We start from the raw sequence: 27,759 nt of genomic DNA, 5'->3' as shown, positions 1-27,759 counted from the left end.
TCATTGGAAAAGTGTCAGCTGATGCTGGTGAAGATTAAAGGCAGAGGATGAGATGGTTGGATGGCATCATCAACTCAATGGACATGAGTCTGAGCAAACTCCAGGAGAGAGTGGAGGACAGAAGAGTCTGGTGTGCAGGAGACCATGAGGCTGCAGAGTTGGACATGACTTCCTGACCGAACAACAACAAGCATACCCTTCTAGTGTTCTTCATAGCAAAACCTAATATACACTTAGGCTTTCATTATACAGGAATGGTTCTGTCGTTAACAATGTTGCATGGAGCCTATGAATACCAGGGGAAGCAGTCTTAGAGGAAATATTAAAAATAGTATTAAGACCAACTCAAATACATTTATTTTCATTTTCAAACCAACTTTCCTCATGCTTCCATGTTAAAAGTTGTATTTCCTTAAATTAGTCTTTAAAATAGGTAGAAACAGCTCTTTGTTTAAAAAAGCAAACAAATAAATAACCTAAGGTGCAATCCCATTACCTTTGCTGCTATATTCCTCAGTCCTTTTTTACTTAATTGTAATTTTGGGGTCCTATGCATGCATGCCCTTAAATGAATCTCCTTGCTGAGCAGCTTTTGGGGTAATATGTAGAAAAGACTGAAAAAAAATTTAATAAGAAAAAAATCTTAAATGTTAGGGGTTGGTATGTAAGACCAGACTGCAGGATATGAAATGGTTTTCTCGAATTCACACTAGCCAGAAAGTGATCACTTTTTGGCTATTTCACCAGACTTTATGTGTTTCCGATTTGCAGGATTCTGTGCCATTTGGGTGTGTTTATTTGTGTATGTGAATGGGTCTTTCCATCTGTAATTTTACAACAATTCCTTTCGACCATGACCCCTGTTGTCTGCAGATTTATAAAATGTAATGCTATTTAAATGGTCATAAATGAATACACAATATGACATTTTTTCTCTTTCAAAGGCCCTGAAGAAGTCGCCCCATTCATTCCTGAATATTACTTTTCAGTAGAAATGCCAGTTTCTAGCTTTTCTCAGACAGCTGTAATGGGGAAATTCTACTTCTGTATAATTTTGTATGTATTGCATTCATATTAATATTTGATGGAGAGGAAACTAGATAATGATTGCAAAAAATAAAACTTTGGCAATGATAAACAAGTGAGATAGAAGGAAGCTACCATTAACTCAATTTGTAGCTCACCTTGTCATTTTACAGAAGTGACAGGAACCTTTAGTTTTATCAAATTATTTTTCAGCTCAAAGTGTAGTAGCGTGGGTTTAGAAATAAAGTATGTCATGAGGTTTTAATGAGTGTTTCCTTTCTCCCAGAAAAAAAGGTGAGAAATTTTTAAAATTTAAAGTTTTCTTCAAGAGCAACAGAGAAAGATCAAAACCTGAAACCAAAATCACACAATGTTTCAGGTTTTGCTTGCTTGTTTTTACATTTGAAAATCATGGCAGTGCTTCAGCAAATAGAATCTAAAGAAATTTGGACAAATTTGACTTTTGGGACACAGACTGAAAAACAAGATTTGAAGGTTTTTTTTTCACCCTTGTAGAAGCAATGGTCCTATATCATGAAACAGGCTTTTCTAGGAAAAGATGATTAGAATTATAAAGGACTATTTGAAAGGTTCAGAGAAGAAATGAAACATGTAAACTTTATTCGTGACCAGTATATGCCAAGCAGATTGTAATTAAAACCAACAATAGCAAAGAGCACAACAGATAAACAATTATGAAACAAAATCTAAGAAAACAAGATACTCCAAAAATTGGTAAATTATTTTCTGAACAGTAGATATATATATATATGCATGTATGTATGTATGTATATTGTCATGAAACAGTGACCTCATGAGACAACAAGTTTTATTCTATGTTTGCTGTGAGAGAAATAAAAGAGGGCTAAGATCAACTGCTCTGAAACCCAAATCATCTTGGTGGACAGATTATACTGAACACGTTATTGGCTTATAGATGTACGTATAGGAGGTCAGTGTGTGTACAATTCCCATTAACCTGAAAAACACATTATTTACATTTGATGTCTCAAAGAGAGTTATGCTTCCTTCTTTGCTCCTATATTTTTTTCTTTTCATAACTCTGATCAATGCTTGATGATGTTTGCAGCCTTGTCCTCCAGTGCAGACAAACACATTGTAATTCAATGTGATAAACTCAGAAGGGTTTTCTGAATAAAACTTTGGTCCAGGTGTTTTGGTCTTAAGGAGGTATCTTGTTTAGGTTTCCTAATTTCATAGAAGGGTCTCATTCGTACCTTCTGATTTGTCTGATCTGCTTTCCACCAGAAACACACACTTTGCCACAATCTGCTATCCCTGCTGCTCACTTTCCAATAAAGCTCAGATTCAAGGATCAATAGTAATGGATAATTGTGAAGTGATATGCAGTCCATCCATTCCCCTGATACTACAAATTTCCATCTTGGATCAAGCCACACTACTTGAAGTTTCCATTCCAGGATGTTTGACAGAATTATTTTTGTTATTATATGGTGTCTGGTCATACAGCTATACTGAGCACTTTGTAACAAACAAATGAATGGAATGCACTATTTCATCATGAGAATGGTATCAACAACATGACATCATTTCCCTTTATTAAGATCATAGGATATATTTCTTTCATGTTTTGTAATGTAAAAACCTCTAATTTGTCTAGGCTACTGTACTCTGGGACTTTGTGATTTGTCTTGTTTCCCTTCTTACTTCTGCTACAAGAAAGCTCAGATAAAGCATTCTGGTCCAGTTTTGGCATCTTCTCAAGGACACTGCCCCTGCTTTATTTTATTTCACCTTTATCTCCTCTTCATTATTGTATTTTTATCAGGTTATAGTATATGCATTTCTGTAAGCCTCTGAAATAATTTTGTAAGACAAGCTATAAATATGAGAATGAACAAATGAATAAGCAAACAGTGGGAAGTGTGAAAAAACATAAATTAAAACTTTATCCTCTGAAAGGAAAAGAAAAGGTCAAATGCTACTCTCAGAATCCAGAAGTCTATTTGAAAGATTACTTTATATGAAACAAAAGGCAGTCTAGACCTCAGGAATAGTACAGTAAATTTATTTTAATATCCTCTCCAGGAATTGTTTACTGAATTTGTTTTGTAAAAGCATCACGTTAATTACTGATTCCACCTCCCTTTCCGATATCTGATTTAGAGGTGGGAAGATGAATCTCAAAGCTCCACACCATAGCCTGCCTTTCTGATTTTTCATGATATTCTCAAAAAGTCAGCAATAGATATTACCCTAGACAGTCATCCCTTGTATGCTCATGCATTAAATCTAACCAAAGGCTAAGAGTCACTTAAATTAAAGAAGCAAATCGTACTGTTAGTACTTGGCTGGTGGCTCAGATGATAAAGAATCTGCCTGCAATGCAGGAGACCTGAGTTCAATCCTTGGGTCGGGAAGATCCCCTGGAGAAGGAAATGACAACTCACTTTATTATTCATGCCTGGAAAATTCCATGGACAGAGGAGCCTTGTAGGCTACAGTCCATGGGGTCACAAAGAGGTGGACATGACTGAGCGACTAACACTTTCAACTTTCAATAATGTCAGTGATAATGCTAATTATTCTAAATTTTTATGCTAGAGCTCACTCATTTGTAATTGTTCTTTCTAGTTTTTTTTTTTTTTTTGTAAGAGTCTTATCAGATATGAAGACTCTTCTGTAACTCAAATAAATGTAAAACAAGTTGACCAGAAATACTTAGATCACACAAAACTGGAAAAAAACAATCTAAAGATATGTACATTTAACAGCTTTTTGTTAAGATTTCTCTATTGATATTTTTCCCACATGTCAGAATTTCTCTGGATTTTACTCTTTCAGTAGTTATCACCACCTGGACTGTATACTTCACCTCCGTTTCTCTGGTCTACCTTCTCCTTCGATATACATCTCAAAACATAATTTCTCAGAGCATCCAGATTTAAAGACACCACTCTGATAGTTCTGTGACCCTCATATTCTGGAACTTCTATGTATTTTACTGGTTGATTACAATACCTCATTCATTTAAGTATAGATTTTTAACAAATCTCAAATGAGTTGAATGAGAAAAACAAAGTTGCAACAAAATGTCATTGAGACTCAGGCTGGGCTGATTTTATTTCTGGGATCTCAATGCTCTCTTTTATCAAATGAGAAAGTTGGGTGTTATGGTCTTTGAAGTCTCTGCCTTGTCTTAAGTACTATTATTTTAAATGTATCTATACATGTATGTATATGAATTTTATTTGTATATATGTCACATGAAAAATATTTTTATATTTATATGCTTTTTATAGCCTGTTGAAAGGAACTTCTGAGTCTGATTTCCGTTTACCTTTTGGCTATGTAGCACTCCTGGAAGAGGATGCTGCATATATTAAACTGCTGCTGCTGCTAAGTCGCTTCAGTCGTGTCCGGCTCTGTGCAACCCCATAGACAGCAGCCCACCAGGCTCCCCCATCCCTGGGATTCTCCAGGCAAGAACACTGGAGTGGGCTGCCGTTTCCTTCTCCAGTGCATGAAAGTGAAAAGTGAAAGTGAAGTTGCTCAGTCATGTCTGACTCTTAGTGACCCCATGGACTGCAGCCCACCAGGCTCCTCCGTCCATGGGATTTTCCAGGCAAGAGTACTGGAGCGGGGTGCTACTGCCTTCTCTGATATATTAAACTAGTAATAACCAATTCTTTACAACTTTTTGGGTTGTTCCCTACCAAATCATTTTCTTCCTTAAGATATTTATTTTGTAGCTTAATATGGATTCTTTTCTGACAAATGATCCTAGATGTAGCAAAAGTATTATTGGCACTATTGTGTTAATTGGGCCCTGTGCTCAGTTGCGTCCAACTCTTTGCAACACCGTGGCTGTAGCCCGCCAGGCTCCTCTGCCCATGGGAATTTTCGGGCAAGAATACTGGAATGGGTTGTCATTACCTACTGCAGGAAAGCTTCCCGACTCAGGGACCAAATCTGAGTCTCTTGTATCTCCTGAATTGGCAGGCAGATTCTTTACCACTAGCACCACCTTGATGTCATTAAATCTTGATGTTCAATCTGACCAATAGGGATATTCCCATAGGTCACTGAACAGATGTTTCAAAAGCCCTTGTAGCCTGAGAACATTTGTCATGGTCGTGATCCCTATGCCCCCCTCTCTACTTTTCTCTCTGTCTCCCACCGCCACCAGTCATAAACAGGGTGTTTATCACGCTTGGGGCTTTCCTGGTAGCTCAGTTGGTAAAGAATCCCCTGAAATGCAAGAAACCCCAGGTCAATTTCTGGGTTGGGATGTTCCCCTGGAGAAGGGATACGTTATCCACTCCAGTATTCTTGGGCTTCCCTGGTGACTCAGATGGTAAAGAATTCACCTGCAATGCAGGAGACCTGGGTTCATCCTTGTCTGGGAAGATCTCTTGGAGGAGAGGGTATGCAACCCACTCTGGTATTCTTGCCTGGAGAATCCCCCTGAACAGAGGAGCCTAGCAGGCTACAGTCCATGGGGTCACAAAGAGTCAGACACGACTGAGCAACTAAGCACAGCACAGCACATCACCATTACCGTTCCCAAGTTATTTTGAAATGCAGTAATTAGCTTCATACATGATATTTCTCCAGGTCAAATAAACAAAGCATAGAGAAAAACATAAACTGGAATTTTAATATATATTTAGGCATTTATATATGACTATATGTATATTATATATAGTAATATGTATAATATATGTGATAATGTGTGGATATGTATATGCAATACATATAGTATATACTAATTATATAATTATGATATAACACATATCATATAATAATTAGAGAGGCCTTAAAAACCTAGACTTTCTTTTGCAAAATGCAGAAAACTGAAATGTATAAAGTTTGCTTTCATTGTTGCGTCTTTTGTTATCTTGATTTTTGAAACAGCTATAAAATATAGTTTAAACATAGTTTTAAAAATAGTTTCAAACCATAGTTTAAACATATTTTTAAAAGTCACCCTAGTGCTTAAATTCAACATAAGAGTTGAGATAAATGTGTGGCACCCTAAGAATCCAGATCTGTTTTCCCTCTTTGAAGGATGGAAACTTAGAGTTGAGACAGGCAGTCGGTAGAACCCCTGGGATCTGGGGAGGGCCTAGATCCACATACAGTTGTGTCCTCTGTGAGTATAATCTGCACGTTTTGCTGTTCAAGGCGCATAAATGAAAATGGAGATGGAGGCATTGTGTGCTTGAACAGAAAGGGCCTGATATAATAACTGGGGCCTGGAGATAACTTGAGGCTGATTGCTGCTATGTGAACCATGGATTTCTCCTTAATGAAGTGCTGGGTAAACAGCCCACTTCAGAAACCAGATAGAGAACCGCTGGGTCTCAAAGGGTGAAAGTGAACCACGGTGGGCTCTCCGATTGCGGTTCAGACAGAACCGTCATATCGCGGTGGATGTCATGGACAAACAACAGCAAACTCATCTCCCTGAAGGACAGGGAGTGGTCTCTGGTCTATGTAGAGAAAAGGAAGAAAGGAAAACTCTTGAAATTGACATTTTAAATTGAAAGTGAAACCTTGATGTGGTCCTGGTGGATACAGGGGCTTGTGTGCCTAGTCAAATTTAATTTCAGGGAAATGAACAAAGTTCCATTTCCACACATGTGATGCCGTGGCTGTAAATGCTAAGTACAAAGGTGTTGCATATCTTCATGTGGTTTCTCAGTTCAAACCAATGACAATAAAGCAGAACCAACGTTGTAGAGGGAATTGAGGATGAGGGTGGGGTTAACCACTGCACCCATGTACTTTGTTTACCACCAGCTTCCTCAACCAAGGAAATGGGCTTATTTAAAGGTTAGGAGACATGGCCAAGCTAACAATCACTAGAACTGGAAATATTCTCATTTCTGTGTGCTTTGCACTCTGTCAAACCACATGTAAAGGGACTGCTAGAATAATCTAGAAAGTACAGAATGGTGACTTTAACCATTCATTTTTAAATTAGGCAAGGACAGGTAATAGTAATCTAAATGAAAAAAAATTCACCTGTAATTCACCATATTCACAAAACAAATAGACTTTCTTTTTCTGCCTTAATTCTTTTAGTTATCTATAAGCAAGGATGAAATGTAAACATTCCCAATCCAAGATTTGTAAAATCATACACTACTTCCTAAGCAGTTTTCATTTTAAGACCTACATTTTACCATAAGGTTTACATTTAATAGAGCCTTCTTTCTTGAGCTTCAACTATTCCTTTCTTAACCATTCCTTCCTGTTGATTTAGTCGATTTACAATTATTTATAAAGGTTCTTGCCAATTCGGTAAGCTTGTATAAAAACAGGCCTCGAGTTCAAATATATCCTGAATTAAAAGAAACACACACTGCCCAGAATTAAAAGGTAAATGAATATTGCCCTTTAGACTCAAAAGATAGAGCTCTCTGACTAGTCCGTTTTTAGGAGATGAAATACAGTAACATCTTATACAATATAAAGATAGGCAGGTCATCAGAATGCAGCTTCTGTTTATGGTTCCCCAAAGTATGCAATCCAACAGTTAAGAGGTTTAAATCTTTAAAAAAGAAAAGCTTTAAAAGTTGTAATCGAGTCTTCACAATGAAAAAGAAAAACATTTGATTTTTGCCATCCTTTTCCCAATTTGAATTATAAAGTACTGGCCCTGGGAATTAAGTATTGATTTTTAAGGACATATTTAGACAATTTTGCTAAGAAAAGGAACCATGCAAATGGTTTGCTATGAGAATTCATTCTAAGACATCCACGCTTAAAGCCTCTAGCAGAGTATGCCACAATGCTTGAATCAGTATTCAAAGTTAAATTTTGTTTAATTAAGTACAAAAAGTACATAATTGCTGAAAACCTAGATGCTAATAGAAACAGCTAATGTCTGATTTTCTGTAAACCCAAAGTAGAATTCTAAAGAAGACATACAACCATCACATTTTATCAGTAGCAATTTTTATATAAAGTTTATTTCCTTAATGATTTTTCTGATATTATATTCTGTTGTATTTATTTTAATGGTACTCTAGAAAACTATGTGGCATATTCTATGGAATTTACAGTAGGTTTTCTGTTTTCCTTGTTGCAATTAGTTACAGACTTTTCTGTACTACTGAGTAGGTAGGAACAGTTATAGCAGAAGAGATCTTGATATGCGTTGAGGATTTGGTGTTTTTTTGTTTTTTTTTTTAATAGACTGTACATATTTTTTAGAACAGTTTTAGACTTACATTCCGAGAAATTCTCATACTCCACATCTAGTTTTTCTTATTATTCACAACTTTATATGAGCATGGTGTGTTTAAAATTAGTGAAACACTATTGATACACTATTATTAAGTAGAATAGTATGCATTTTTATTCCAATGTCCTTCGTTTTCACCTAATATCCTTTTTTCCTTCCAGGATCTCATTCAGAACATCCAATCACATTTATTTATCATGTCTCCTTAGACTTCTCTTGGCTGTGACAATTTCTCAGATTTTGTTTATCATGACCTTGAAAGTGTTGGCAAGTATTGGCCACATATTTTGTAAAATGCCTTCTTTTGCTATTGATCTGACATTTTTCTCATGTTTAGAGTGGGGATCTGAATTTTGGAGATGAAACCCAGATAAGAAAAGTGCCATTTGCTTTATCACATCAAAGGTAGATAGTATCAATATGATTTATCCCTAGTAACACTGACCTTGATCACTTGGCTCATTTGTTTCAGAGATATGTCTTTTCTCCCCCATTTTTTAATCATTTATTTCTATCAGTATGAACTCAAGGTCATTTATTTTATACTTTGGTTATAACCCAATACTACTTTAAACAATTTTTGCTCAAATTATTCCATTTTTGACCTTGGGACCCCAGTACTTGATACCTATGTACCTTAACACACTCCCATCAATGGGGTTTTTGGACCACTTATTTCTCTGGTATTACAAGATACTCCATGACCATCTTGTGTATTTTTCCTTCAGCCCCAAAAGTGTCCATGTCCACAAGGATGCCTGGGTGCCCATTGTGTTCGTTGCTATTGGAGTGTCATTGTCTATAGGCCTTCTCAGCTGACAGAGCTAAAAAACACTGTATGTGAATACCAACCCACTTATGAGTTGAGTTTTAATCGATCAAATACAGTACATGTTTCACCCTAATATAGTCTATAATCTTTGACTTGCTCAGTGAAACAAATAATGCATTTTAACATAGTTTTCACTTTGCATATTTAAGAAAAAAATAAGTGATAGTGAACTGCCAGTTTCCAAATTGATAACTGATGACAAGAGTAATAATTAATCACTAGATTTCTATTAAATAAAAATAAATTCTAGTATAAAACATACATTGGTGAATTCCTTTTGAAACATTTTTCAGTCAGAACTTTAGTGTTAATAGGTTTTTATATGTTATTTTATTTTGTGTTTTGCTTTTCCCCAAACAGAACAGCAGTTAACTAGTAATTTATCAAAAGACGTAAGATAGGCTAGTCTTTCAAAAGTATTCAGCCAACTAAGGCACCTAATAATATAGCAAAATAATTTAGAGGTTAAAAGAAAGTGCTTTTACTGCTGTATGGTATTTTTGTGAGATAGTTTTATGGTTAATAAAAATTTACTCTTAATGTAGTCAATGTCATTGTTTCTTAAGTACACCTTGTATTTAATAAATCTTATCTTGTATTTAATAAATATGTTAACATTGTATAAAATTACATTTTAAAAACCCTCAAATTTTGAAAAAGAACAAAAAGAGAGTAAAATATCACCCAAGTCACATAAGGATTTTTATTTTTTAGTAGCTTACAAGTTACATAAATACAAAATAGCATATTTTTACCTCTTTACTTTTTCCCCCTCAGGGTAAACCTGAGCTTTCCATTTGACTTGCAATTACTAATATTAGAATGTTAATGTAATTAGAGTTTAGGTTTTTCCAGTTTGATATGACAACTTGATCTCAATAGAAAATCAAGATGAGAAATTTAGTTTATGTAGCTGGTGTGCATTACTTTTTATTTAAATGTTTGCATTTCTCTATGAAAATTTATCACTGAAAATCTCAGATACACATTTAAAAAGTATATAGTTTGAGTTTAAATATAAAAAGAACTTTAACTTACTACAAATTATATTCTTAGAAAGTATATTATAAAACTGATATATTTTTTCCATTTAAAACAATGCTAAAGAAGTAAGCCTAGTAAAAACAAAAATAGCAGAATGGCCCCATATCACATTTTAAGCTAATAAAAATTATATACTTTCAGAATGGGCAATGTAGTTTTCAAACATGTTTTCTTCATAATACAGAACAATCTAAACATTTTAAATCTATTCTTAAAGCTTTTTAAAAAGATATTCTGAAGTAAGAAGTGGGCAGAATTTGGGTAAGACTGAAGAAGCAGTAGGATGTGTGGTCACATGAGTTTTGATGTATATACTGACAGTTCAATGGTCTTAATGTCCAGTGTTTCCTTAAACATGTTCTTGGCAGCATGACTTCAGTAGGACCTTAATGGTTGTGATTTAAGTAAGGGTCTTCTGATGATTAAACCGTGGGAGATACCATATTAAACAACAACAACAAAACAGAATTCTTTGTGCAGAATTACAAACAACCTTTAATATATAAACCTGCCCCATGAATCTTTAAAGGAGAGCATTTCCCCATGCTTACTTAATGAGACAAGTCAATAATTCTTCAGTATGAAACTCCTTCCCTGTTCATTAACCAAAAGAAAGATCAAGCTGAGGAGGTACCTGCGTTAACCCTAATACAAGTCATACATTTCACATATGATATCACTTTTCTTCTTTGCAATAAATCCATGAGTTTGTTATTATTATTTATCCTTCTATAACTAACACAATACATTAGTAATTTTCTTGAGACCAATTAGAAAATGCCAGTTAGAAATATGACTTCCCTCCCACTTGTAGTTCTCCACCATTCTTTCTTTGAGCTGAAATAATTTCTGGAAAATTTCAGCATATAGATAAAACATGTTACATTTTCTATGGATAATTATCTGTGAAACAACAAAAGAGGATTAAGAGGCCATAGGATAATTCACCACCACTACTATCTATCAATCAATCTCCCCTGAAAGCCGTTTCAATTGCTTGTACAGTCTCATTAAAAATAGTGTGTTGGCTAGATATTAGGCCACAAGGTTCCCCTCCAACCAGATTATCTTCCTGAACTTCTTCTTATTGAGAAATGATGGGGAGTCCAATGATAATATCAGCATTCCTTTTTAATAAATGTCTAAAGTATACTCAAATATAAATCACATTAACTTTGCTTTACGTAGTTATTACTGAATGACTAACAGCAACAGTTTGTTTCTCTGATATTTTGACTTCAGCTTGAACTGTTGTGTAACTGACATGCACAAGTCCATCTATAATACAGTATAATTTAATGCGAGGGGCTTGAAACTTGAGATTGGAATGTCTGGCTCCAAAGCCCAGTATTTCTACTAACCAGCACTGGAACTTAGGCAAAGCCACAAAGTTAGGCAAAGCCTTCTCAAAACTGGAGATTAAAAGCCATATAGGAAAAGTCCTACAAGTCAGGTTTACACAGTATATATATTAGACCTGCAAAATCTATTAGACCTTGAAAATCAATATTAAAGAAAAAGGATTTATGCAGATAAAATAGTAAGGCAAAAGATCTGCTCATTTGCAGAGATACGTTCACATTATCCAGAGACTCCCTTTTTATCCTCTATCAGATAGCTTCTCCTCCAGATTTTTCTCCCAGGGTCAGTGGAGTTTTAAAGTCAATGATGACATCAGCATGCTTTCTCAGGGTGAAGTCTACCTCAGGGCCAAATAGATTTTCCTAAACAGAGGCAGGGATTTCTGCTCCAGGTTTGGCAGCATGAATCCACTCTGTCTGTCCTCTGTGCATTTGAAGGCTTGGACTTATTCCATGTGGACTACGCCATGGATATAATAAACTGACAGCAGATGAATGGAGAACTCTCCAAGAATAATATCTGACATTAAAACATTAAAAGCGTCTTCATTGAAGGCCTTGTGAAAATTTTCCGTGGTGACATACACTGTAAACCATTAGAATATAAGAATCAAAGAGCCAGATGCATTTTGTTCACTGTGGCATGCCCTGCGTGTGTCTGGCTCACAGGGGTGTGTGCTTAGTTGCTCAGTCGTATCCGACTCTTTGCGACCCCAAGGACTGTAGCCTGCCAGGTACCTCTGTCCGTGGGGATTCTCCCGGCAAGGATACTGGAGTGGGTTGCCATGCCCTCCTCCAGGGGATCTTCCCAATCCAGGGATCCAACCCAGGTCTCCCACATTGCAGGGGGATTCTTTACCATCTGAGCTACCAGGGAAGCCCAGCTCATAGGTGAGGAAGCATGCAATAAATATTTGTCTGTTGAGTGAAGAATGAATATTAAAATGACAAATAATTCATTTTGTGACGGCAGAATAAAGTTGTGAGCTTTTGTACACTTCAGCAAAAATATGAATATGCAGTGTTACTTTGAACTTTGGGGATATTTATGATTAAATATTTTAAAAATAATGCTATTGTCAACTTGATGGTTGAAATAAAATACATCTAGATCTCTCTTAAGGAGATAAAAACATTTGAACAATAATATTGCCATGTAAATGTCCATTCTATTCACATATTCCACAGTATTTCTCTTTGTATACTATATTTAATTACATAATAGTAATACACCGTATTTCTATAGTGGTTTGCTTGCAAATAACAAAAAACAGTTTATTTGATCCTTCCCTGTGAAATAGGAAAAGTAGATATCATTACTACAAATTCACAGGTAAAGAGATACGGGCTCAGAAATATTAAGTGTCATAAACATATACCACACTACTTGTTAAGTCCCTGTTTAGAAAGCAAATTTCAATGATAATAATTTTTAAAAAGTTCAAAAGGACTTCCCTGGTGGCTTAGTGGTAAAGAATCTGCCTGCTGACGCAGGAGACATGGGTTTGATCCCTGATCTGGGAAGATCCCACATGGTGCAGAGAAATTAATCCTGTGCACCACAAACTACTGAGCCTGTGCTCTGGAGGCTAAGAGCCACAATCAGAGAAGCCACCACAATGAGAAGCCCGCGCACTGCAACTAGGGAAAAGCCCACGCGGCAATGAAGACCCAGCACAACCAAAAATGAATGAGCAAAAAAATAAAATTTCATTTAACAAATTTAAAAATTAAAAACAATTACAAAGCAACTAATAAATCCATAGACTGCTTAAATCCCTTTCCTTATCTATTTTCTGTACTTTTACCAATGACATTGTGAGGTTGCAATTGCTTTAATTTGATTTTTCAGATGCGAACAAAAGCCTGTGAGAGAGAAGGTCTTGCTGAGACACATTTCTAGTAAGTCTTAGAGGTGGGACCCAAGCCTGTGCTGTCTGATAACAACCATGTGTCAGAAAGTCTGGTGGCCCAACTCTTAACTCTTAAATGCTAAGCTTTAACCACCACCTCTGTGAATGAGTAGGTTGAGATGATACATTAAAATATACTATGCAAATATTTAATCCTGTTACTTTTGTTATTAGAAATATGATACATCTGTCCCAGAAATTACATATGCATATAGAATTGTTTTCTTTCTTTTTTTTTGTCCACTACTGGTGGTACCCACCATCTACTCAGGTCCCTAAACCCATGTCTAACTATTGGTTATCTGGCTATGTAACAGAGATGTCTGTGACTGAAGCATGTGTGTGTGTTTAACTGGCTGTTGACAAACACTGGGGTGTGAGACAGAAAGACAGGAATAACCCCAGCATGTTCTAGAGAACTCCCTGCCTCCAGCCATTATTTCTCCTCCATGCTGGCTGTTGTGGAACCTCTGAAGTATAGTTAAGAGTAATGCTTAGGACCTCTTTGCCCTATAGAACGCCCCTTATATAAATTGTGTTGCAAGATGGTAAACTTTTCAACAGACATCCACAATATGCATGAAAACCATGCGTAATACACACTCAAAACCTCTCTAATTCTTAGGATGCATGAATTTTCTGTTAAATTTTATCCCTTTCATTCACTTTTTTTTCTCAATGGCTGAAGTTTAAGCAAACACTCTTGCAAGAAAAGTAGATGTGTAATTAATTCATCCAAGATTAAGTGCGTTCTCACAGTGCAAAGTGCCAGACATCTATGTTTCACTTGGGGATATTTCAAGTTATTGGAACACTTGTAATACTAATGCAAGTTACTGATCAAGTGTCCCTTTTGGTTGATTGGTTGGTTGGTAAATTGGTTGATTAGATGGTTAGTGGTTTGTTGAAAAGAGGAAGGAAAGATAAGAAGTGAAAAATAGTGTGTTTTCATTTTTCTCTTTCCTTTTCTCAACATACACACAGTGGCTCAGTCCCCAACTCCTTTGATATTTCATATTCACTGTTGGACTTGACTGACATAAGAAACTCACTGTAGAGAGGCAGGTTTCCACTGAGCTAAAGCTAGTTTCCATGGTGCCGAAATGTGCATTTAAAAGTAAGCATGGTCCTTAGGTGCCTACAGGGTGGTGTTCATGCCAAGCACAGGTCACAAAGGAGCCAGAAGAAGTAAGATGTGTGTCCTGCACATAAACAGCACCGGGCTAGCTATTTCACTTTATGCATTTTGGTTCCCATTCAGAAAAAGAAAATCGCATTATCGTGCAGCATATATTTTAAGGTTGGTGAATCACGTTGGGTTGTTTTAACTCTGAAAACTAATTTAAATGGATGAGTGTGATTCCTTGGAGCTTAGGTAAATAATCAGATCTGTGAATAGATATGTCCTAACATACTTTCACATCCCCTCCTGAAATTCCTTTAGATTTGGGTGATATAGGAGAGGAAAGTTATTTCTTAAGATTATTGTACAGGAAGGGGAACTGTTGGCTGGTATACCTTATTCTAGAGTGTCTAAATTTGTCTTTTTAAAGATATATAAAATATATGCAAAATACAAATTAAGTTAATGAACACTGGAAATCGTAACACACTCATTGTTTATGCTGTGTTGTTCACAGGAGTGAACAACCCTACAGTGTATAGAGTTGATTGCATCCCCCTCCCCCAAAAAAATAAATAAAAGAGAAAAAAAGATTTAAAAAATTTAAGGTTAAAACAAAACTAAGGTGAAGAATATTTTAGCTGGGAGTGGTACTTTTGGTAGAGGAATCCTTTGGGACTTCTTAAATGAACAGTCTAAATCATCCATTAAAATGTGCATTATCATGTTTTAGAGAAAGATATCTGTGGTAAATGTATTTGAAATCTTTTCTGTGCTTGAAAAACAGAGCCCATGTGCCTAGAGAAAATGCATTTCAAAATAGTAAACTTCCTTTTTTTTTTAATTTTCAATGGGGATATTCAGTGACAGGAACTAGGTTCTGAATCTTTGAAAAGAGATGCCTTCATTGCAGGTCAGAATTAATAAAAGTTATTGAACAATTTCAGCCACTTTAGTGGCATTCTGAAAGAGTGCCCTGGATGGTTCCATGCACACGTTCAGTCAGTTCCTGGAAAAGGTATAAGTTAGAAGCCCTCCAAGGTGAAGGCCTCAGTCTTGGTGCCTACAGTGAGAAACTGGAAAAGCTGGGAGCCCCGCGTGGTGTCAAGACTTCACCTGTGGCTCTCCGCCTTCACTGGGTCTTTAAGAAGCCCAGTGGGTTGGGGGGAGAGGACCAACTGAGAACTAAAGGAATAGAAATTGGCTTTAGTGTGCCAGGGAGAGCATTAAAGTAGTCAACGAGCTTTTTCAACTCAAAAAAGCCCCTCGGAAATCGCTCTGTGCCTTCACAGACCAGACCTTGGTGGCGGGTGTTGTGTGTTTAGGTCCCTGAGTCCACACACTAGCAAAGATCCCTCTCTCCCCTGTTGTCATCTCACCCTCCTTAGGGGGCCCCCGGGGTCCCTATCCTCAGTCTTCCAGTCTCCTTTTATCCCCCCTTGAGATGAAAGTCCAGAGTCTTCCAGCGACTTACCCTAACGGGTCTGGATCGTGCTCAGTGGCACGCAGGTGGGGCAGACTGGGGAGAGGGTGGAAAACTTAGGGGCCGGCTCGCGGCGCTAACTCGACGGTCCTCCTGACTCTCGAACCCTCAGCCAGAAGTCAAATCCCAACTCTGCCCCACTCGAACGGAACCCTCCAGGTTTTGGCGACTCCTTGAGCAACAACCCAACTTAAGTAAGGAAACTTGGAGGATCGGGGTGAGCAGACGCAGGGAAGTCCCCGCATTCCTGGTGGTCCCCATTTCGACTCCTGAGATCTGGGCATCCCGCGGGTACCCAAAGACTCGGTTGCCAGGACTCCCCGGGCGTGCATCTGGGCAGCGCGATGCCCACCGAGGCGCAGAGAAGAAGTGCATCTCCGGGCCCAAACCGACCGTCTGCAGCCCCCCACACTCAGAGTAGCGAGCTGGTCCAGGCGAACCTGGATCGCTGGCGCTCTTGCCCGCGTTCCTGAAGCCCGGATTAAAAAAAAAAAGAAACCTGCCAACTGTACCTGGCGGGGAAGCCCGGCACTGGCCAGGAAGGAAGCGGTGACGCGGCTTCTTCTTTCCCGGAGCCTCGGGTGGGCGCTGACCTCCACCAGCCCCCAGCTCCTGCCCCCCCGGACCGACGCGCCCTCCCTCGCCCTGGGACCCCGCGGCGCCCGCGCCGGCCGCGGGGAGCCACCGCGTCCCCGAAGCGGGCCGCCTGGAGCGCTCCCCCGCCCCGCGGGGTTCACTCACCGATCCGGAGTACTTGCGGGGCGGTCTGGGGGAGGACGGAGCCGAGGAAATAGAGAAGCGTCCAGCCGGCGTCCCTGGTCCTCAGCCTGGGCTGGGCGAGGAGTGTGCGGCGCTCCATCTTCCTGGCTTCTTAATTCATGCCGAGACCCAGCCGCCGCCGCTCGCCCTGGAGATGCTGCCCGCTGGGCTCGGGTCGCTGCCTCATCCTCCCTGGGATGCTAACGCGGTGGTACCCAGCGCGCTCCCCTGGCGGAAAGAGCTCAAGGGAACCGGCGTGGGATGGCGGAGCCGGCGGGCGACGCTGGGCTCGCGTTGGGCTCCTGGCTTCTGCCGCTAGCCCATCACCGTTCCTCGTCCTCCTCCTCCATGGGCCGCGGGTCTCGGAGAAGCCGCGCGCGACTGCTCCCGGAGCCGAGAGACCAGCCGGGGAAAGTTGCTGCCCCAATTCTCCGGAGCGTCTCCCTCATTCGTCCTCGGGTCAGATGAGAAAGTGGGGTGGCTGCGTGGATGGGGGGCGGGTGGAAAGTGCCACGAGAGCAAACGGGGGCTGGGGAGGCGGGGAGAAAGAAGACGGAGGAAGAAGGGGAGAGGGTACGGGCTGAGTTGGTGCAGGGGCTCTCGGCGAGCAGGAGGAGCTCCAGCAGGTTGACTGGGATCCGAGCCACGCTTTGGCTTCTCAGTTCTCCCCGCCCGCCTCTCCTCGCTCGCTCCACCCTTTATTTACTGCCCGCCCCAATACACCCATCCAGACACCCCGACGCGCGCTCACGCACGCACATTCTCCCTCGCCCTCAACTTTGCGCCGTAAGGCTGGAAAGTGTATTGAGGATTGCCTCCTGAAGGCAGAACATTTAACTTGATGAGCAGAGCCAACCTCTGCGCGGGGCCGCGAGTGGCCGAGGAACCCTCCTTGGAAATGTCCCTGGGAGCCTGTGAGAGGGTCTCCGAGAGGAGATTCTTCCCCATCACTTGATGGAAAAGCGCCATCTCGGACGCCAGCATTTCGGGGAATAGAAGAGCTCTTATTTTAACTCTGGCAAAGAGGGAAGAAAGCAGGAGGAGGAAGAAGAGAAATGAAACCTCGGTACTCGAAGATTAGAGTGGCTTCTCTGCTCTTCAGACCCCAGATAATCTCTTGTAAATTGCTTCTATTTACATGTGCAGAACTGGGAAAGAGGCAGCTTCCAGCACTGCTCCTTGTTTTGGTTTTCTTTGAACTGGCACGTTTGAACGCTGGAAGAGAGGCTATTTTAGCTCTGTAGGTTTGGAGACTATTTCTCTGTGGAAGGACAAGGACGCTTCCCTGGGGAAATCATCAGCATTTGATCATTTTGGCTTAATTTCCTTTGAGCTTTGTGGGGGAATGTTCTCTATAAATGTTGGCTAGCTTTGCATTAACATTCACAGACAATTTTTTTTCCCCCTCAAAGTATGGATTTTGGAGAACTAACCTAAACTGAGTTAATTCATCTGAAAAATATGTCCACAGTTTATAGACCTACAATAGGAAAGGATTACAAAAGAAACCTAAGGTAACTTCAGGCACATTCATTCACTCTTGTATGTAGTGCCAGGCACTACACACACACACACACACACACACACACACACATAAAGAGAGAGAGAGAGAATATATGTGTGTGTATGCGTTTGTGTGTGTAAAGTTGCTCAGTCATGTCCAACTCTTTGTGATCCCATGGACTGTAGCCTGTCAGGCTCCTATGTCCATGGGATTTCCCAGGCAAGAATAATGGAGTGGGTAGCCATTTCCTTCTCCAGGGGATCTTCAGACCCAGAGATCTGACCCATGTCTCTTATGCCTCCTGTTTTGGCAGGTGGGTTCTTTACCACTGAACCACCTGGGAAGCCCACGTGTGTCTTAGTCGCTCAGTCCTGTATAACTCTTTGCCACCCCATGAACCATAGCCCGCCAGTCTCCTTTGTCCATGGAATTCTCCAGGCAAGAATACTGAAGTGGGTTGCCATTCCCTTCTCCTGGGGATCTTCCCAACCCAGGGATTGAACCGAGGTCTCCTGCATTGCAGGTGAATTCTTTACCATCTGAGCCACCAGGAAAGCCCATAGATATAGATATATAGATATATATTAGATATAGGGTTTCCCCGGTGGCTCAGTGGATAGAGTCTGCCTGCAATGCAAGAGACCTGGGTTCCATCCCAGAGTTGCGAAGAGCCCCTGGAGGAGGGCATGGCAATTCACTTCAGTACTCTTGCCTGGAGAATCCCCACGGACAGAGGAGCCTGGCAGACTACAGTCCATAGGGTCACAAAGAGTTGAACACAACTGAGCAACTAAGAACACACACACAAATCTTGGTAATGGATTTTTTAAAAACCTAAAGATTTGTATAAAGCATGTTCAGTCATCTGTTTTCTTGGTGCATATAGGGCTTTTAGATTATAAATACGAGCATGGCTAGATCTTGAGAATCCAAACTCTAGAATTAGGTCAGCTTTTGAACAAACTGCTTCAATCCTGGTTTTACCTAATTCTTGATTTGTAGCCTTGGTTAGATTACTTTATGTCCCTATAGTAGAGATTTCTGATGCTTACCTAGGTCCATTTCTCTTTTTCCTGGGCATATTAAAGCCTATTCTTTTTCAGTGAGGTGTAATAATCTATATTTAGCCAACAAAATGGGAGTAGAAGTAGTATGTGCCATTTCTGGGTAGGAAGGAAAGCAATGAAAGGCTCTCACCTCTCTCTTGGGGACTGTCTTTTGCCACAGTAATTCTGAAAACCACAAGTTCTAGAAGCCAAGATGGAAGCAGCCAGGATCCCCGAGTCACCTTCTGGGAAGGATTTGCTTGAATAGTTGTCAGATTAGCAGCAAATCAGTACCAAATCAGCAAAAACAAAATTTGTGCTATAGTCCATGAAAATTTTGAGATCTGTTTGTTATTACAGCAAAACCTCTTCTATACTGACTGATACACTCTCTCTAGGATTTGATATCTTCATCTGTAAATTGAGACTGATAACACAGTATAGAGATTGGAGGATTATAGGAACTACTGTATGCAAAGTATTTTCCAAGGATTTCACTACTCAATATATATTAGTTCAATTGTGGTAATTTGGTTTTTTGGTTAAATTAATCTGCACATACATTTCTAGCTTAAAATCGCCTCAGATGGCAGAGACTAAGAAATTTTTTCAGTTAGGAAATGACTCCATTAATAGTATATATATTAGAGCTTCCCTAGTGGTGCAGTGGTAAAGAATCTACCTGCTAATGCAGGACATTCAAGAGACACAGCTTCGATCCCTTGGTCAGGAAAACCTCCTGGAGGAGGAAATGGCAACCCACTCTAGTATTTCTGCCTGGGAAATTCCATGAACAGAAGATCCTGGTGAGTTACAGTCCGTGGGGTTGCAAAGAGTTGAACACAGCTGAGAGACTGAGCTTGCAAAAGTCTATTAATAGTAATTTGGCCCAATGCTATTTAAGGACACTTTTACCTGTATTACCTTTTGTCTCTAAGTTCTTTTTTGTTGGTAGAGATATTAGAAATATTGCATTTCCCAAAGTAGGCTTCTTAAAGAATACATGCACACTAAAGTTGCTTTTCTGTATTATCTGTAAAACCTGTAAAGTTTAAAATTGAAATTTATTTCCTTGTTAAAATGCTTTCCTCCACTGCTCATGTACACAGGCTCATGGTGTTAAGTTACTCATGAGTGATCAGCAGCTGCTGTTAATTTGTTTTGTGCTTTTTAGAAGCACTGTGTTTTGTATATATATGCATCTAGTTATTTTTGCCCAAAATGACTGTTACTCACTCTTGATTCACATTTTCATAGTGCCCCCATAAGAATAAAAATGTCCAATTGAATGCATTCAGTCTTTCCCAAGTTTCCCAAATCTTAAGCTTAAATTGATACACTGAGGTTAATAAGGAAGTAATATGCAGCCTTGTGCAGAGAGCTGGTGACATTACTTAGTTAGTAATTCATTTAAGATTACTCAATTTTAATAACATAATGAGACATAAGAAAACTAGCTTAGAATAAACTAAGGAATTCAAATGTTATAAATGTGTTTTCAAAGTTTTTAGTAGGCTTGAGTTTACTTATAATGTTACCCAGGGCATGAAAAGCGAAAAAAAAAAAAAAGAAAAGAAAAGAAAACAAATCAAGTGGCTTTTAGAGCTTCCTAAGAATGTGTAGCTGATTTGGAATCAAAATTCTTACTCCTTGACTACTTCTTTATGTCTAAATTTTTCCCTGGGTGATGTCATATGTTTCTAAGGCATTAAATATCTTTAAGCAAGGATCTCAAATTTCATTTTTGCTAAGATCTTGCCTCTGAACTCCAGATTCTCATAGCCAACTCTAATTACTATTTTCCACTGAGTGCACATGTCAGTCTCTTCATTCTGAGCCATATTATTGCTCCCTCCCTAGCCCCCTTTCATAGTTTCTCATTTCAATATGCGTACCACCTTCCGTCCAGGTATTAAAACTAAAATCTCAGGATGCCATCCTTACTTTCCCCTTACATGCAGTATATTTTCATATGCTATTGGTTTTGTGCCTCAAACTTTCTTTAATTTGTTTATCTGCAGTCCCAATGCTATCATCTAGCCTGGAGTTTCTTAGCTTCAAAACTGTTGACATTTGGGGCCTGAAAATTATTTATTGAGGAGGCTGTCCCGTGTCTTATAGGATGCTTAGCAACTTCCCAGGACTCTTTCCACTAGATGTCAGTAGTACCCTCCTCCCAGGCTGTAACAGCCAAAAAATGTCTGCAGACATCACCAAATGTCCTCTAAAGTACGTATCACCCCTAGTTGAGAACCACTACACTCATCCAAATCACCATGGTCTTCTATCTGGTCTATTATAGTAAGTTCTTAATTGTTCCTCTCCCCCATTGCCTCTTGCTATCCATTCTGTTGACTGATCTAAATTTGCTTCTGATTGATTTCCTTCACAATGCCCTGCTCAGTTTCCTCATGGTCCTTATCAATTCTTTACATATCTGTTTACTTTATTAGAGACTCAGAGATGGTAGACTGAAACCTCAGCATTTAGCGCAATGCTTCGCAATTAGTGGAACCTTAATGAATGCTCATTGAATGAATGAATTAACTAATGAAGTCATAACCCACACAACCCACAATTGGTAAGTGTATATTTGTAGGACTAATCTGAATAATACACCAGATTTCTGTTTTGATTTCATTCAAAGCTCCTACATAGATCAGTTTCTATTTAAACATCATACTCAGAACATTATTAATACTACAGTCCACTGTGTCTAGAAAATCTGGGGTATAATCTTAGATGTCAAATGTCAGGAAAATGCTGTACAGAGTAGGGATTTCTCCTCACATTTCATTTTTCAGCACCATGGCTACCATCCCACATGCCTTAACATTTTTACTGTAATTTTCATGCTAACACTGGTCCATTTGCTAAAGCACTGAAGAAAGCAATTGTAAAATCTTCAAAAGAAAAAAAAAAGTCTTTATTTACTCATATCTTTATATCCTATCATTACAACCTGAGTGTGTAAAATAGAATTCCATCACGTGCAAAGTCTGAACCAAGTTGCTATGTAGCTCCCTCCACACATAAGTAAGGAGAGTAAAGAAGAAAAGAGCCAGATCAGGCAGTCGGGATGTCAGGAGATCTGGGTCCTCACCCTAGTCTGATCACTTACCATGGCTCCTGGTTCCCAGTCAACTCCCACCCTCTCCTGAGACCCAACCATGACAGCAAGTAGATGGACTGATGTCTCAAAGCCAATACGGACTAAGGTTCTCCACTTCTCCTTCCAACTCCAAAAGCCATTTTTATAGAGGAGGGACCCACAACTAATCTCTGTGTTCTTATGGTTAAGCTTGTCCTTAAAATAATGAGTTTATTTTGTGATTTATTATATATTCCAGGTACCTTTCTTAGTGCTGTTACACGTATGAATGGTTTCAATACTGAGAGCCACCTTGAGAAGTAAGTACTCTCAGTTCAGTTCAGTTCAGTCACTCGGTTGTGTCTGACTCTTTGGGACCCCATGGACTGCAGGATGCCAGGCCTCCCTGTCTATCACCAACTCCCACAGTTAACTCAAACTCATGTGCATTGAGTCGGTGATGCCGTCCAACCATCTCATCTTCTGCCATCCCCTTCTCCTCTTGTCCTCAATCTTTCCCAGCATCAGGGTCTTTTCAAATGAGTCAGTTCTTTGCATCAGGTGGCCAAAGTTTTGGAGTTTCAGCTTCACCATCAGTCCTTCCAATGAACATCCCGGACTGATCTTCTTTAGGATGGACTGATTGGATCTCCTTGCAGTCCAAGGGACTGGCAAGAGTCTTCTCCAACACCACAGTTCAAAAGCATCAGTTTTTTGGCACTCAGCTTTCTTTATAGTCCAACACTCACATCTATACATGACCACTGGAAAAACCATAGCTTTGACTAGATGAACCTTTGTTGGCAGAGTATTGTCTTTGCTTTTTAATATGCTGTCTAGGTTGGTCATAACCTTTCTTCCAAGGAACAAGTGTCTTTTAATTTCATGGCTGCAGTCACCATATGCAGTGATTTTGGAGCCCCCCAAAATAAAGTCAGCCACTGTTTCCATTGTTTCCCCATCTATTTGCCATAAAGTAATGGGACCAGATGCCATGATCTTAGTTTTCTGCATGTTGAACTTTAAGCAAACTTTTTCACCCTCCTCTTTCACTTTCATTAAGAGGCTCTTTAGTTCTTCTTCACTTTTTGCCATAAGGATGGTGTCATCTGCGTATCTGAGGTTATTGTTATTCCTCCCAACAATCTTGATTCCAGCTTGTGCTTCCTCCAGGCCAACGTTTCTCACGATGTACTCTGCATAGAAGTTAAATAAGCAGGGTGACAACGTACAGCCTTGATGTACTCCGTTCCCAATTTGGAACCAGTCTGTTGTTCCATGTCCAGTGCTAACTATTGCTTCATGCATTCAGATTTCTCAGGAGGCAGATCAGGTCATCCGGTATTCCCATCTCTTTAAGAATTTTCCACAGTTTGTTGTGATCCACACAGCCAAAAGCTTTGGCATAGTCAATAAAGCAGAAATAGATGTTTTTCTCGGAAAAGGCAATGGCACCCCACTCCAGTACTCTTGCCTGGAAAATCCCATGGACGGAGGAGCCTGGAAGGCTGCAGTCCATGGCGTTGCTGAGGGTCAGACACGACTGAGCAACTTCACTTTCACTTTTCACTTTCTTGCATCAGAGAAGGAAATGGCAACCCACTCCAGTGTTCTTGCCTGGAGAATCCCAGGGACGGGGGAGCCTGGTGGGCTACTGTCTATGGGGTCACACAGAGTCGGACACGACTGAAGTGATTTAGCAGCAGCAGATGTTTTTCTGGAACTCTCTTGTTTTTTTGATGACCCAATGGATGTTGCCAATTTGATCTCTGGTTCCTCTGCCTTTTCTAAAGCCAGCTTGAACATCTGGAAATTCACAGTTCATGTGCTGCTGAAGCCTGGCTTGGAGAACTTTGATCATTACTTTGCTAGTGTGTGAGATAAGAACAATTGTGCAGTAGTTTGAGCATTCTTTGGCATTGCCTTTCTTTGGGATTGGATTTAAAACTGACCTTTTCCAGTCCTGTAGCCACTGCTGAGTTTTCCAAATTTGTGGCATATTGAGTGCAGCACTTTCACAGCACCATCTTTTAGAATTTGAAACAGCTCAACTAGAATTCCATCACCTCCACTAGCTTTGTTTGTAGTGATGCTTCATAATACCCACTTGAGTTGGCCTTCCAGGATGTCTGGCTCTAGGTGAGTGATCACACCATCATGATTATCTGGGTCATGAAGATCTTTTTTGTACAGTTCTTCTGTGTATTCTTGCCACCTCTTCTTAATATCTTTTGCTTCTGTTAGGTCCATACCATTTCTGTCCTTTATTGTGCCCATCTTTGCATGAAATGTTCCCTTGGCATCTCTAATTTTCTTCAAGAGATCTCTAGTCTTTCCCATTCTGTTGTTTTTCTCTATTTCTTTGCATTGATCGCTTAGGAAGGCTTTCTTATCTCTCCTGGCTATTCTTTGGAACCCTGCATTCAATGAGTATATCTTTCCTTTCCTCCTTTGCCTTTTGTTTCTCTTCTTTTCACAGCTATTTGTAAAGCTTCTTCACACAACCATTGTTCCTTACTGCATTTCTTTTTCTTGGGGATGGTCTTGATCACTGCCTCCTGTACAATGTCACAAACCTCCATCCATAGTTCTTCAGGCACTCTGTTTCTCAGATCTAGTCCGTTGAATCTATTTTGCACTTCTACTCTATAACTGTAAGGGATTTGATTTAGATCATACCTGAGTGGTCTAGTGGTTTTCCCTACTTTTGCACAGAGAGGTGAAGCAACATGTCAGGAATCATAATTAAGTGACAGAGTCAGAATTTGAACTTAGTCTGGTTCTAGAGTACTCATGTTTTTTTAAAATTGAGGTGAAATTACAAAATATAAAATTTGCCACCTTACAAGGAATCTTTCCATTGCATTTAGTACATGAATGATATTGTGCAAACACTGGCTCATTCCAATGTGCCTGGATCAGCCTGAGTGATTCAGAAGTACCAAGAGTGACTCAGAGAGACAGCTAAGGACTTGTGGTCTGCTGGAAAGACTCTGACTTTTAATCTGGATTATATAGGGAGTCACTGAATATTTTGAATAGAAGAATGACATAATCAAACTTATGTTTTCTTTTGTTTTGGGGATTATACTAAGTATTAGAGACAAAGTGAATACATTTTCTTCTTGCTTTCATGGAACCTAGAGTCAAGCAAATAGTTCTACAATTAAATACAGAATTTCAAATTATGTTAATGATAATAAACTGACCTTTTAAAGTGCAAAATGAATCCTAAGTTGGAACTCAAAGATGAATTATCACAAAGTGACCACTGTCATGTAACCAACCACTCAGACAAGAAACAGAATTTTGTCAGAACCTCTTTGGTTTTTCTCAGCTACACCCTCCAAACGTTACCAGTATTTTCACTTTCAACAGCAGATGTTAGTTTTGCCTGCTTTGAGACTTAATGTAATTATAATACATATCCTTCTGTTCCTGGCTTCTGTCAAATGATAGCTAACATTACAGAGCTTTTATCACAGGTCAGGCACTATCTTTGCGGTTTATATTGGGTTGCCATGATCCTCTGAGGTGGTCACTAATATTACTACACCCATTTTGCAGAAGAGAATATTGAGGCACAGAGACAGAATGCAGGTTCCACGAAGGAAAGCAGAAGGATATGTTAGATTTGAAAAGTGGAACTCGCTTTGAAGTAGGAGCTTAGAAAAGAGTACTCTGAGGAAGAATCCTTTATGCCTTGACTGAAAGGGTAGTTGGGCTTCCTGGGTAGCTCAGGTGGTAAATAATCTGCCTGCAATGCAGGAGACCCTAGTTTGATTCCTGGGTCTGGAAGATCCCCTAAAGAAGGGGTAGGCTTCCCACTCCAGTATTCTTGGGCTTCCCTGATGGCTCAGACGGTAAAGAAACTGCCTGCAGTGTGGGAGACCTGGGTTCAATTGCTGGGTCTGGAAGATCCCCTGGAGACACAGCAACCCACTCCAGTATTCCTGCCTGGAGAATCTCCATGTGCAGAGAAGCCTGGAAGGCTACAGTCCATGGGGTCACAAAGAGTCAGACACAACTGAGTGACTAAGCACAGCTCAAAGGGTAGCTGGGAGTTCCTGAAGGGGGACGAAGAAGATTCCAGGCAGAGGAAGGTTCTGTTGTGGGAAGCTCCCTACTATGTAAATGCAATAGAGCTTGAGTGGCTGATGTCGGGTGGAGAGAAGGAGCTACTGGAGGAGCCTCATCCTTGTCTCAGATGCCCAGATCCTCCAAGGTCCTCACCAGACTTCCTGAAGATCTGAGAACCAATCTAAGGTGATGTGATACTGGTGAGCCTGGCTCCATCTTTCCAGCCTTTAGTCACTCGCTCACCCACCTATGTGCTTTATAAGGCAGAGTCCTCACCTCCCAGACCACGAGAAGGTCAACATCTTCACCTCATATTTGCTTCTCAAGTTCCTCCTCAGTCAGCCACACAGCAGGGAACTCCCCTTCTCAGTTGAAGCCTGTCAAACTAGTTCCCTTCTGGTCCTCAATCGTGCCCAACTCTGTGTGTCAGGACATTTTTCCATTTTTCCTGCTTTAGCATCTTGAATGTTCCCTTCCTCACACTTTTCTTAATGAAGCATTATTCTTGCCTCCTAGCTCATTACTCAGAAAGGCTTTCTTTGGATCCGCAATGAAAAATATGTCCACCCAATTTTACCCTTCAATGGTGTCCGGCGCTTTTCTTTCTCAGCAGTTACTACCGATTTTAACTATTTGTTCATTTGTTGTGTATTTCTCTCTCCTTTTAGATTACAAGCATCAGGAAAGCGGGGTCTTTCCATTTGGGGTTGAGTCTCTGGATACGTTCAGAGCCTTTCCCAGCTCCTGATACATAGTTGCAGCTCAGTTTATTGAGTTTATTATTAATAATTAATTGCTGTTTATTTACTAAATAATATATTTGTAGGATTATTGGGTTTGAAGGGAGGAGTAAAATGGCATATCTTGCACACATACCTATGGGCTTCCCAGGTGGTGCTAGTGGCAAAAATCCCACCTGCCAATGCATAAGGTGTAGGTTTGATCCCTGGGTCCGGAAGATCCCCTGGAGGAGGATACAACAACCCACTCCAGTATTCTTACCTGGAGAATCCCATGGACAGAGGAGTCTGGCGGGCTATAGTCCACAGGATCACAAAGAGTTGGACACCACTGAAGCAATTTAGCATACACATATACATACCTAATGTATTCAAAGTTTGCTTTGGTACATATTTTAATAATCATTATTTTCAGTAATGGTATAAGCTCAAGTTACTTCAGTTTTGAAATGATTAAATAAGTGAGCAGAAACCTTAAAGAACCTGTGTTAAAAAGCTAGTAATTGCCTTTAAAAAGCCA

At 39.8% G+C, this 27,759-nt stretch overlaps 1 protein-coding gene across 1 annotated transcript in view; it reads right to left on the bottom strand.

Moving 5' to 3' along the window:
- The window catches only part of GRIK1 (glutamate ionotropic receptor kainate type subunit 1), a 465,170-nt gene extending 448,292 nt beyond the window's left edge, over window positions 1–16,878 (bottom strand). Inside the window, exon 1 of the mRNA XM_052636330.1 lies at window positions 16,761–16,878. Coding sequence (XP_052492290.1) covers window positions 16,761–16,878 — 118 coding nt within the window. The remainder of the gene's footprint in view (window positions 1–16,760) is intronic.
- Window positions 16,879–27,759: the final 10,881 nt, after the last annotated feature.

This window comes from Budorcas taxicolor, chromosome 1 (genome assembly GCF_023091745.1).
Source record: "Budorcas taxicolor isolate Tak-1 chromosome 1, Takin1.1, whole genome shotgun sequence".
NCBI classification, from domain to species: domain Eukaryota; kingdom Metazoa; phylum Chordata; class Mammalia; order Artiodactyla; family Bovidae; genus Budorcas; species Budorcas taxicolor.
This window is presented reverse-complemented; position numbering and strand designations above follow the sequence as displayed.